This window comes from Entamoeba histolytica, genomic scaffold (assembly GCF_000208925.1).
Source record: "Entamoeba histolytica HM-1:IMSS scf_1104750519139 genomic scaffold, whole genome shotgun sequence".
In the NCBI taxonomy this organism is placed as follows: domain Eukaryota; phylum Evosea; order Mastigamoebida; family Endamoebidae; genus Entamoeba; species Entamoeba histolytica.
In genome coordinates this window covers 19,204-31,646 of record NW_001914945.1, presented here as the reverse complement: position 1 = coordinate 31,646, position 12,443 = coordinate 19,204, and the positions used below count along the sequence as shown (strand labels likewise).

The window sequence follows — 12,443 nt, the reverse complement described above, 5'->3', positions numbered from 1 at the left end:
ATTATTTAAAAAAAGAACTTTATCTAAAACAATTTAATGAATTTTATCCAAAACCTTTTTGAAGACATAATCAATCAAAGAGTTAGTTCATCCTCTAGGTTAACGGTTCATGCGTCATTTGCTGCTGCACTATTTTTTGAAATATGTTTCTTCTTTACAATACCATCTGCATCAATTCATTTTGTTGTGTTAATGTTTTTGACATGTGGGGCATATGGTGCTATATGTTGGTTTGTTTAAAGAAATTATTTTGTTATTCTGGACAAATCTTATTTTTATAGGGTATTTTACCAACTTGATACTAACCCAGAACTTTGTGAAGCATTAAAAAAAGCAAAAGAAGAACAACAAAAAGAAGAAAATAAAGAAGAAAGTTCATTAAATAAAAACGATGAACTAAGTGAAGAAACTAAAGAAAAAAGTGATTAAATTTAGTTAAATTATTTGGCTTGAATAATCTGAAGTACTTTTTCTCTTGTCCAATTTTCAAATTGAAGAGTTTTATGATGAGAGGTTTGTCCTTTAATAAGCTTTACATTAGACTTTTTTATTCCAAATGTAGATGCCATAAAAGCAATAACTTCAGTGTTGGCTTTTCCATCGACTGGGGGTGAGTTGATAGATACTTTTAATAAACCATCTTCAACTCCTTGAATCTCACTTGTTTTAGCATTTGGCTTAATTTCTACTTCAATAATAACATTTGAATTATGTTGTTTAATAAAAGAAAAACCATCGTCGACAACAGGTTCTTTTGATGGAAGTGATTGTTTAAGTTTTTTACTTTTAGGAGCCATTCAATAAGAGAAATTATTAAGTTTTTAATAAAAAAAGTTTAAATAAAGAAGAGGAATAAACGAATTTTATGTTATTCGATTTTTGCAAAAATGTCATGTTGTTTTAATAAAGAGTAACTCTTTTTATCAGCTATAAATGTTGTTGCTGGAGACCCACCAAATATGACATGATTCCCAATTTTTAATTTCATTGGGTTATTATCTGTATTAATACTTACAACCATTCCTTGTTGAAACTTATCATTCTTTTGTTCAGCTAGAATAATTCCATTGACAGTTTGAGTGGTGTAATGTTGGACTAAAACCATGTCTCCAGTTGGTTTAATTTTTGCCATTAATCCAGTTAAACGTGTTGAAATTGGTTGTGGAGATAACTAAAAAGTTAACTAGCAAAATTTTAAAGTAATGAATAATATTTATAAAGAAGTACAAACTAATGACATCTACCGATTAATACTTTTTAATTCTTAGTTGAAAATCTGAAAAACAATGAAAGATGCAAATAATGAACTTTTTCAATAATAATTTTTTTGGTATATATAACATTTTAATAAAAAGAATTATTGAAAATGTGTTTAATTAACAAAACTATAGTTTTTTCTATTTTGTAAAGTTGAGTCGTTTATAAGTCAAATTTAGGTTAAGGTTAAGTTGTTTGTAAGTAAAATGAAAGAAAAAAATGAGAAGGATTAAAAGATATATAAGACGAAAAGTATTATATTTAATAATAAAAGATTAGTTTGGTAATAGTTTCGAGGTGGAATTTGAAACTCAGAATTTTGGGAGAATATATCTAAACAAAGGACCGAAGATCCTCGACAAAAATGAAAACAGATTATGACTTTGCATGAACTGGTTAATCTGGAAATTAGTCTATCGTTCGTTATGCCGTACACCAAAGAAAAGGTTCCAATACAAAATCCTCAAGAAAATGCGATCGTTATTTCCTTTTCTATTCATTACATTACGCAATATGGTCAAGAACTTTATGTAAATTTGGATGACTACACTTGTAAGTTTGTTTTTTTTTTCTTTGAGTTATGTTAAATTAGAGTATTTCTAATATATAGAAAATTGACATGGACCAGTGGTCATATCTGGAAGGGGACAATTACTCTTGTACGGCCTCGGACATTAAAATGGTCATATTCTTTACTTTGTGGTGAAATTGTATTGAGAAGGGAGGAGTTAAAATGCCCAAGGATATATTCTTTGGATGATATTCACAAGTATTATCATATTTATGATAGGTGGGATAATCCTCAATCAAGTGTTTCTCCATTGGTTTGTTGTTTTTAAAGGTTTTAATAGAAAGTATTTAATACATTAGACTTTTGGGTCATTACATGTAAGTGATGAAAAAACGTTTAGCTCAAATAATGAGGGAGGGTATTTTTCTCCACGGTCCTCTCGTTATATCACCTCAATTTGTGTTACACCAAAAAAAGTAAAAGACACTAATTCTGATGATGATAACTGACTTTTTAGGTAACATATTTTTAACAACAGTGTATCAACCTTAATTTATTTATTTCCAGAGTTTGTTTAATTAAAAACAAATTTATTTTTTGTTTTAGTTTAATTAAAAATAAACGATAAAATTGAAAAATAACAAAATTATTAACATTTTTAATCTTTGCATTGAAGTATACAAAGTCTCTCACATTGTATCTTAGTACAATTAAATTGAAATTGTAATGGAGTAACTGTTGAATTTCCTTGAGTATATGAAGACTTCATCAACGGATTAAATTGAATAAGTCCCATATCATTCATCCAAAAAGCACAATAACAGTTCAATACTACATGTGAATCATTGCAGTATAATGAGAATGAAGATTTAGATTCAGTATTTCTTTGAAATACAGAAGTACTTGAATTTTTGTTAACCGTGAAAACCCACATGTTATTAGAAGAAACGATATTTGTTTTATTGAATTGAAGCATTGGAATCATATCTTCTTGATAAAAGCCAACAACTCCAGATTTAGTCTCGAATATAAAGAGTATTTTTGTCTTATATTCAATAGCACTCTTAATATTTCTGGAGTCTAGTTCTTGTAATAAACTATCATATATAACTTCAAAGTCAGTTGTTTGAGTTGTTTTTTTCAAACACTTTATAACTAATTGAGTGTTAAGGTCTTCAAAAGGACTTTGTTTATGAAATTCTTCAATACCTTGATTATTAGGTTCTAATGGAGCAGAAGTCGGTCTTTTGTTTTCTTGAAAGGTTTGACTAAAACGGCGCATATGTCTAAATTCTTTCCATTCTGAAAGATGTTTTAATTTCTTTTCTTTTGAAAGATTTGAGGTTTGCGTGTGAGTGTCTACTGGTTCTACTGTTAATTTATTTGGAGTTAGTCTTTCTAAAGAAACACATATTGGTTCATATCCATTTAAACAGTCTGAAGGTTTACTCAAAGATCCTTTTGTTGGAGAGTTTGTTTTTATTGATTGATGATTTCCCATTTTATTAATAAGTAGTTTGAAAGTCTTTTTAAATCATAAGTTAATTTATTTTTGTATTTATAAACTTATAAATGTTATTTGGTTAATTCCTTCTATTCTTAATAAAATTTGAAGTACTTTACTAGCAACTTTCATCCATTACAAGCTAACCTATTTTTGCCCAATAATTTTGTCGATAGGTTGTTCATTTTCTGTTGGTAGGAAATGAAATGTTTTTCAAAAATAGTTGATTCGATTATTAAATTCTTAGGCATATAAAAATAACTCTGTAAAAATATGAAAACAGGAAACAAACATATTTAAAAAAGATAATAATTTTAAATATGACGTGGCTATTCCATTTATTTATTCATCATATCTAGAGTTTTATTTATTTTCTAACTTCTAATAAGTTCTATTTAATCTTTTCCCTTCATACTATACTAACTTAATTAACAACTTTTTTTAATCACGTATGATAATTTTGAGTCATTTTTATATAAATTAGTGCTTTTGCTCCAATTTTTTTTACTGATTTTCATTGGAAGACAAACAAAGTAGATCTTCTGTCATTATTATATTCTAAGATTTTGTAGTTATACATAAAGCATATATTATTTCAATTTGATATTTTTTATTATAGAATTACTCTCTACTCTTCCTTCTATTATATCAGTTACTTTCATTTTAATGTAACATTTAGTACTTTCTTTTACTTTGTGTGACATTTTAATATATTTAATATATTCATTTTCACTATTTACATTAATGTTTGTCACTTTTATTATGCTTTCAATTTATTCCCATCTCAATTTCTTTTATAATTTCTTATTCAACCAATTAATTCAAATCAATACATCACTTCAATTAGAATTTCATTTCTTTGTTTTATTATTTTATTTATTTTCTGACTATCATCCAGTTCTATATCTTTCATTGTGTATTAATATTTATTTTTCATATTCAATGTCAATATTATCATCATTATTGTGTATTTATTATCAATGTCATTCCTTTCTTATTTTTTTTTTCTGAAATAAAAACATTCAGCTTAAATAAGACTATAAATATATTTTATGAGTGTTACAAAATGGTTATTCAATTTCTTCACTATGTTTTAATCATATAAGAGAGTTTTTCGAGGTATTCATATAAAATTTTATTTTAACTCAACAATATTATTTTCCATATAAGCAATAGCATTTCATACTATTCCTCATTGACTATAAGATGTTGGTTAATTATAATTTCAATAGAAGTAATATTTTTATTATTTTGTTTCACCAATATTATTATATTATTACAAATAGTCTTTCTAGACTTTGTTTCTTTATTTTATATTAATTTCTTTCAACTTCAATTATATTTAATTAGTGCATAATGTTTAGATAATGAACTATACAATTAACAAACATTGTCACAAATAATATTATTAACTGTTTCTTCTCTTCCATACCATTAATTCATATCATATTCGTATATGAAAAAAAAATGACTATTCATAAATAAATCACTTACAAGTACTTATTGATATAAAAGAAATGAGTCTCAAAACTAATACTTTCTCATTTCATTTGCCTGATAAACATGAATTTGAATAGATAGGTATATAATCATACTTTGATAATTAACTCTTTTCTTGTTCATTATAAAGAATGAAAAATAAATATAAATATAACGAGAATATTTACAATATTTTAATTTACTAGTAATGGTCATTTATAAAAACTCTTTTCATGGATATTTAATCTAGTATTTTGGTATTTAGAAAAAAGTCTTTCATTCCTCTCACAGAGTTATTCAATTCCAAGAAGAGTTATTTTGATTAAATAGAATAATTTTAATTGTTATAAAAAACAAAATAAAGAATATAAAAATAAAAAAAGAATAAAAAAACTAAAAAAGAACTACAAGAACTTAAAAAGTTGTAGTGTTATGAAAGGATTTATTGTTAGTATTTTATTAATTTCATTAGCTTCAGCTGTAGTAATAAATGAAGAAGCCATTAAGAAAGACCCATTATATAAACAATACAGTGATGCAATGAATCAAATTGATAAAGCTGTTGGTGAAAAGGCACAAAAAGAAATCTCAAAAAAAATGAGTTTAAAAGCAAAGTTTAACCGAAAAATAAAATTACAACTTGCTAGAAAAGCCAAAAAAATGGCAAAGAAAATCGAGTATGTATCAAAAGTAAAGAAAATGAATAAAGTTATTCGTAAATCTATGAAAGAAATTAAACCTAACACTGACATTAAGAAAGTTCTTCAACAAGTTAAAAGTCAATTACAATTAATTGCTGGAAAAGATACTAAAGCAATAAAGAAAATGAATAAATTAATTAAAAAATTTGACAAACAAAGTCAAAGAAAAGTTGCTCATATTGTTAAGAAACTACAAAAGAAAGTTCAATTAAAGAAAGCCAAGAAAGCTGGACTTAAAATTGGTCCAACTGAAAAGAAATTAGCTCAAAAGGCTATTAAATATGTTCAAAAAGCTAATGAAAGAATGGGAAAAAGTGAAAAATACATTGAACTTTCATGTAAAAGTTCACCAAAATATTGTTCTTTCTTCAAGAAGTCATTTGTTGTTGCTAATCCAATTGTCGTTTAATTGATTTAGCATGAATTGTTTTATAGTATATTTTTATTAATATTTTTACTATTTTGGAATAGTTTAATTTATTTCTATTTATATTTGTCATTAATGACATTTCTTAACTTAAAAAGAAAAAATTGAAGAATTAGGAAAAAAAATGATGAAGAATTTTTATCAAAAGATTGGATTTAAATTGAGAGAAAAAGAAAGAGAACTAATTAAATCATTTCATGACTGAAGTCATTCTATCAAACACTGGCTATAGAAAAGGAGATAAATCACCTAGCGTTTGGATACTCACTAAGGACAATATTTATTTCTATAATAGTTACTCTGATGTAAATAAAAAAAATCCTTTGTCAACTATAAATATTAAATCAATAACTAGTAATAATATTAAACAAGAAACTTCAAACAAATTTCTTCTGCAAATTAATGAATCAACAAGAACAACAGGATTATATGGTGACTATAAAACCCTTTCATATTGGCTTCAAGCAATTAATTTTGTCATTCAAGATTTGGTTCAAAACAGACAAGAACTTGAATTTTTATTGTCATCTCAAATAGAAGCTCCATTACAATCTAAAATATCACCATCACAATCAAAGAAGGAAACACCTTCTTTGATGAAATCTACTAGTGTTTCAAGAAAACCACCTCCCTCTAGTATTTCAGAGCAACAACATAAAGAAGTTCAATCTTCAAGTCATATTGTTAGTAATGGAAATAAACAATTGTTATTAGATAAATGTCCAACAGAAAATTTAAACCAAAAAGCAATGAGACAAACAGTCTGTCTAGAATTTATGGAAAATACATTAGGAAAGAAAATTAAAATGTCAGAACTCAAAGAAGGAAATTTGTTTGTAGAATTATTTGAAAAGTTATCACAAAGTAAATTACAAATAAACCCAAATGCAATTGAAATTGTTGATAAGATTCATAATATTGGAACAATTATTGCTAATACAGTCAAATTATGTAAAGTAAGTATACTTATTGATCCAATGGATATTGTGAGAGGGAATGAAACAGAAATTATTAAATTTATTATGTTACTTTTTGAATCTTTTATATTAAACAAAGTAAAAGTACAAAAGAGTGAAGGAATGGAAGGATTAATGATGTGGGTTAATGCATTATTAGATGGAAGTGGAATTGAAGTAGAAGATTTTAGTTCAACATTCCGAGATGGAAGGGCATTTGCTTATATTATTAGTAAAAGAAGACCAGATTTACTTGATCCAAAATATCTTTCAAATGTTTGTTTAATTATTGTTATTTTCAAAAAAATTATCAAATAAAGAAAACTTATTTAAATAGAGTTCATCAATTAATTATTCTTTTGTTGCAAAAGCATTGAATAAATGTAGATGTAAAATTATTCCAGAAGAAGTATATATGGATGATGCTGATGAAAGTTCTGTAATCATGATTTTAACTTCCATGATGATTTGTCTTGGATAATAAGATAATAGTCATTTTTATTTTAGCAACGCTTTTTTATTCTTTAATTAGTAAATAACCAAATAAAAAATGAATTGATTTCTTTAACACTATTTAATTAAATTGTTGCATTTGTTTCTTTAATAACTTAACTGCCATTTTATGTTTTTTACTATTTTCATGACTTTTTAATTGATTTTCACTTTTAAAGGTTTTTTCACAAACGACACAACACCATTCAGTAATTTCTTCTTCTTCTTCTATTTGGTCATCTTGTATATCATTTTGATTTTGACCAATGTCAGTATTATTTCCTGAATAATACCTTGAAATACGTTCAATCTCAGCTGCTTCTTCTTGTGAAATTTCAAATTGTTCTCCAATTAATTCTTGTTTTCTTTTCATTTCCTCTTCTCTTCTTTTACGTTCAGCTTCTTTCAATTCTATTTGTTTTTCACGTTCTTCTTTTCTTCTTATTAATTCAGCTTTGACTAATTCCCATCGTGGATCCATTCGTTGAACAAAATTAACAAGTTGTCTTATGTTTTGTGTTCGTTCAGAACGGAGTTTTTCCTTGATTTTTTGATTTTCTTTTTCCCACATTCTTCTAACTGTTCTATTTGGTGCTTCAGAAAGTTCATTTGGCATTTTGTTCCAAAATTCTAATTGACATTTAAAATGAGTCCACTCTTCATAAAACCCTTTAACTTCTTGAATTGTACTTTTACTTGTTCCAAATGACATTAATTTTTTTCCTCCACCTTCCTCTTCAAGAATTGAGTTAAATAAATTATTATAAATTGTATAAAACCCATTTTCACTTTCATCATACTCATCAAAGCAATCACTGTTAAAATATTCATATAAGTTAATTACTGTTTCATCTGCTCGATTTAATCCTGCCAATATCAAATCACGGTGTTGGTCATACCATTGTCGTTCATTAGGATCTTTCAATACTCCATATGCAGCAACTAATTCTTGAAAATTTTTTTGTGCTTCCTCAGGATCAACATCAATTAATTTATCAGGATGTAATTTTAGTGCTAATTTTCGGTATGCCTTTTTAATTTCTTCATCTGTAGCAGTTGAGTCAACTCCAAGAACTTCATAATAATCTCTTCTTTGTTTTGACATGATGTAATGTATTTAATTAGTTATTGAGTTTTGTGTTTCTTAAAGGGTTTTTGTGGAAGTTATTTCCCAATAATGATATGATTCTATTGAAAATTTTATTGTATGAAATAGTCAACTTATTCAACCCTAATTGAAAGCTATGAAAATACATAAATTAAACATAAACCAAATCTATATCGTCGTTATTCTACTGTTTTTGTCATTCTTTATCAAGCAACTTTCTACTACCAACCAATTAGATAATTTGTGTATTTGTAAAACCAATTTTAATACTTATTTTATATTATTCATAGTGTGTTATTATTTTATTGGTAGTTATATTTTTAAATCAATAAATTTTCACACTCTGATATTGAAAAACATGTAAATGTGTTTCTTCTTCTGTGATCTTTTATTTGATTTTGTGTTAGAATAGCCACAAACACATTATTCTCTGTTAATAATGTTTATTCAATAATTCATTTTATAACTAGTTTCTATTAAACATAATGATAACACATATTATTATATTAATTTTATGACAATGAGCACCACAATTACTTATTACTATGATTTAACATATGTTACAATGTAATAATTCATGTACATTACATACTAAGATAATACCTTTTAGAGCATCAAGAAAATGTATTTATGAAAATAAAATAATCAGTGTTTATTAGTGAGTCACACAAAGTAATATCAAATTCAATGAGAGTGGTATAGTATTATTGAACCACTAAAAGATATAAAATTAAACATTGTTTGTATAAAAACCAACTTGAAAATAATGTCATGAGTTTATTTCAATTAAAATATCTTTTTGGTAAAAACAGATAAGAAACAAAGACAAAATAGATGTAGTATGTCTGTTGAAAAGGTTCAACGGAATAAGAAAGTCAAGAAAAAATAATCGTTCAAAATGTATTTTTCTACAAACATAGCAAAATGTATGTCTCAAAGAAATATTCAAGAAAAACTTAGGCAACAGGATTGTCTATGGTTAAAATGCTAATGGAAGACTAAGACAAGAGAGTTATAGATTTAAAAAATCGAATAAGAGAATATATGAACAATTGGTTTATATAAGAAATGTCTTAATATAAAAGTTTACTTAAGAATTGGACATTAAAAAGGTATGAGAAAGAGTAAAGGGCAGAACAGAAAAAAAGGATTGACTGTTATAAATACTCTTATTAAATCGTTTATACGAAATTTATTCAAAAACTTGTGAATCTTAAAAATATTAAATAAAAACAACGTGGTTAGTGAGATAAAATTGATAAGATATTAGTTATAATAAATTTTGTATTAAATTAAAATAATTTGAATGATTAGTTAAGGGGGTAAATAGTTATAAGATATCCAATGATATTTTTAATTAAATAAAAAACAAACTAAGACTGGTAATGACAACATAATCAAATTTACAGCCTTAATAATCAACCAATCTAAATATATTCAAGGAGTTGATGAAGAAAAAAGCATGAAGCTAACACTTTTTAAAGTAATTTTCCTTAGTTATCAAATTATCAGGTTTGACTGATTGCAAAGAAATTACAATATTTAGGTTTATAACTTTCATTTGAAGGTGTTGTAGTGATAGAGAATATGAAAGAAGGTAGTGTGTTTAAACACTGTATTGTTTTGATCATTTTTTGAATAACTAATTTAGTGAGTAAGAGTGTGTTTCATACATCTAATTAATTGATTTTTCATGTTCAATCTGAAGATTAGAGTTAAAGTCTTTCTGTTTTTATGATAATTAAATAAAAGAAATACAAGACATTTTTAGTGCAAATTCAAAAAACAGAGTAGAACCTTTTTATTAAAAATGAAATTACCTTTTTATTCTGACCATTCATCTGATGAGTCATCATCATCATCATATTCATCGTCAGCAATATCTTTTCTTCTATTAGCCATAACACCACATAATAATGAGGTTAAGTCTCCTTTTTGTTGAGCTGTTAATTCTTCTTTTGGTGGCTGAAGGACTCTATCAGTAGATTTCTTAAGGGATGTACCTCCACGAATCTGATCTAGAAGAGAAGGTGCAGAGGCTTTAGGTGTAGATATATTGGATGGTGGATTATTCAAAGATGGAGGTGGTGGGGGTGGGACACCACAACCTGTACCATGAGCTGGTGGTGGAGGGGGTGGTGGGGCATTTAGAGGAGGAGGTGGGGGTGGAGCACCACAACCTGTACCACGAGCAGGAGGTGGTGGTGGTGGAATGCCACAACCTGTATCAAATGCTGGAGGGGGTGGGGGTGGTGGGGCACCACAGCCTGTACCACGAGCTGGAGGAGGTGGGGGTGGAACACCACAACCTGTATCAAATGCTGGAGGAGGAGGTGGTGGAACATTATGATGTCCACCATATGAAGGAGGAGGAGGTGGTGGTGCATTAAATGACTGAGTTGGTTGTTGGTTGTATGTAGCCTTTTGAGAAGGTTGTGAATTTGACTTTGGTTTAAAACCTCCTTTACCAGGGACACGAGCACTTACCCATCCTGTTTTAGTTGGTCTACGAGCGGTTTGAGTTTGTTGAAGAACACGCTCATCAACATTTCCAGTTGTTTTCAATTGGTCTAGTAAATCTGAAGGAAGTTGACCAGCATCTACCATTTGTTTAATAGTGATATAAAGTTGAGTAACTATTTCCTTGTTTGCTAAGTGAGAAGGTTTTAAACGAGCAGATTTTAAAATTTGTTTTAATTCAGTAGAGATACCAGAAAGATTTACATAACTTTGTTTTTTATTTGTCATCAAAGCACGTAGTTCTCTCGGGATATTAGACTTAGACTTTGATAATTTATTAAGCCAAGGCTCATATGAAATGAACTTATCTCCAGATGACGTCAATGAACTACCAGTAGATTTAAAGAATAAAGCAAATGACCCAATAATAGAACCAAAAGTAGCTCTGTTAGACATAACAGTTACTTGTAAATGACTCATTAAAATTTTTTGTCTTTCTTTTTCTATACGTTTATATTCTTCCATAGCTTCTTTAAAATTAGAAGTAGATGCCGTTTTCTTTTCTGCATTAGATAAGTCTTGATCAAATTTTTTTCTTTCTTTTGTTGTACTTGTTGATAACTGTTGTACTTCTTTACTTCTAGCAGTGTATTCTTTTTTAAGAGAGTCTAAAAGCATTAATGTTCCTTGATTAATACTTGTCTGTCTTCCATTATACAAATCACAAAGAATTTCTCTAACAACAGCAATTCCTTTATTGAAATCTCCCATTCCAGTTTCAGCAATTCCATCAAGGGCAGTAATAACTTTTACTGTAACTTGGTTTAAAGCAGTTTCAGTTTCACAGTATTGTTCTAAAGTATCAATAACTTTTTTTAAATTTGGTAAGACTTTTTTCATGTTGTCTTGTAATGCATTTGTGAATTCAATCATTTGCTTTTCTTCTTCTTTAGATTTCAAATTGAAGTCATCTTTCTTCTGTGTCATTAGTTTAAATATAATTATTTTGAGATGCACCAATCATTTTTTTGTTTTTCATATTCTTTTTTTATAATACAAAAATTCACAAAACACAACATTTTTCAATTCATTAATAATATTTTTTTCCCTTTTCATTCAGCTATTTTTCCCTATTTTTATGAAAATATTATTTTTATTAAAACTTTATAAAAAATATAATGTAATTTGAATTTATTCCTTCTTAAAGTATTGAAAAGCAATCACTAGTAGTAGATATCAAAGCAAAAGAAACAAAAACTGGTCATTCGGTATAGGTTAGTTCTTTCATAAAAAAAATATTTTTATTAGCTACTCAATCAATATTTTCATAAATATAATAAATAAACTTCCATTTTCATTAATTGATTTTAGATCCTTTATAATGTCTTATAACGTTAAAATTCAACTTTAATGGTAGTTAAGTGTTTAAAAGTGTTTTTTTTTCATAACTAAATTCTTTATCAATAAGTACAGTGACTTGATCAATTAATACAAATGAGTCATTGAATGAAATGAGATGATATTTATTATTAAAAGATTTACAAAGTT

General features: G+C 26.9%; 9 protein-coding genes across 9 annotated transcripts, besides 1 other annotated feature; 4 read left to right on the top strand and 5 right to left on the bottom strand.

Annotated features, from left to right (window-relative positions):
- Window positions 1-36: 36 nt before the first annotated feature.
- On the top strand, window positions 37-429 carry EHI_188900 (uncharacterized protein; the record flags this gene model as incomplete). Its single annotated transcript, XM_651573.1, has 2 exons — window positions 37-230; window positions 282-429. 2 exons carry the CDS (start codon window positions 37-39, stop codon window positions 427-429), a joined length of 342 nt encoding a protein of 113 aa, XP_656665.1.
- Window positions 430-440: 11 nt separating this feature from the next.
- On the bottom strand, window positions 441-797 carry EHI_188890 (uncharacterized protein; the record flags this gene model as incomplete). Its single annotated transcript, XM_651572.1, has 1 exon — window positions 441-797. One exon carries the CDS (start codon window positions 795-797, stop codon window positions 441-443), a length of 357 nt encoding a protein of 118 aa, XP_656664.1.
- Window positions 798-868: 71 nt separating this feature from the next.
- Window positions 869-1,132, bottom strand: EHI_188880 (Chaperonin 10 Kd subunit, putative; the record flags this gene model as incomplete). Its single annotated transcript, XM_651571.1, has 1 exon — window positions 869-1,132. One exon carries the CDS (start codon window positions 1,130-1,132, stop codon window positions 869-871), a length of 264 nt encoding a protein of 87 aa, XP_656663.1.
- A 550-nt stretch (window positions 1,133-1,682) lies between these two features.
- Window positions 1,683-2,277, top strand: EHI_188870 (uncharacterized protein; the record flags this gene model as incomplete). Its single annotated transcript, XM_651570.1, has 3 exons — window positions 1,683-1,813; window positions 1,868-2,081; window positions 2,128-2,277. 3 exons carry the CDS (start codon window positions 1,683-1,685, stop codon window positions 2,275-2,277), a joined length of 495 nt encoding a protein of 164 aa, XP_656662.1.
- Window positions 2,278-2,426: 149 nt separating this feature from the next.
- Window positions 2,427-3,269, bottom strand: EHI_188860 (uncharacterized protein; the record flags this gene model as incomplete). The annotated part of the gene is made up of 1 exon (XM_651569.1): window positions 2,427-3,269. One exon carries the CDS (start codon window positions 3,267-3,269, stop codon window positions 2,427-2,429), a length of 843 nt encoding a protein of 280 aa, XP_656661.1.
- Window positions 3,270-3,860: 591 nt separating this feature from the next.
- Window positions 3,861-4,167: a repeat region.
- A 1,016-nt stretch (window positions 4,168-5,183) lies between these two features.
- EHI_188850 (uncharacterized protein) lies at window positions 5,184-5,876 on the top strand (the record flags this gene model as incomplete). The annotated part of the gene is made up of 1 exon (XM_651568.2): window positions 5,184-5,876. The coding sequence occupies one exon, from the start codon at window positions 5,184-5,186 to the stop codon at window positions 5,859-5,861; it is 678 nt and encodes a 225-aa protein (XP_656660.1). The 3' UTR covers window positions 5,862-5,876.
- A 200-nt stretch (window positions 5,877-6,076) lies between these two features.
- Window positions 6,077-7,316, top strand: EHI_188840 (uncharacterized protein; the record flags this gene model as incomplete). Its single annotated transcript, XM_651567.2, has 2 exons — window positions 6,077-7,111; window positions 7,173-7,316. The coding sequence occupies 2 exons, from the start codon at window positions 6,077-6,079 to the stop codon at window positions 7,314-7,316; spliced, it is 1,179 nt and encodes a 392-aa protein (XP_656659.2).
- A 93-nt stretch (window positions 7,317-7,409) lies between these two features.
- Window positions 7,410-8,432, bottom strand: EHI_188830 (DnaJ domain containing protein; the record flags this gene model as incomplete). The annotated part of the gene is made up of 1 exon (XM_651566.1): window positions 7,410-8,432. One exon carries the CDS (start codon window positions 8,430-8,432, stop codon window positions 7,410-7,412), a length of 1,023 nt encoding a protein of 340 aa, XP_656658.1.
- A 1,827-nt stretch (window positions 8,433-10,259) lies between these two features.
- Window positions 10,260-11,882, bottom strand: EHI_188820 (uncharacterized protein; the record flags this gene model as incomplete). Its single annotated transcript, XM_651565.1, has 1 exon — window positions 10,260-11,882. The coding sequence occupies one exon, from the start codon at window positions 11,880-11,882 to the stop codon at window positions 10,260-10,262; it is 1,623 nt and encodes a 540-aa protein (XP_656657.1).
- Window positions 11,883-12,443: the final 561 nt, after the last annotated feature.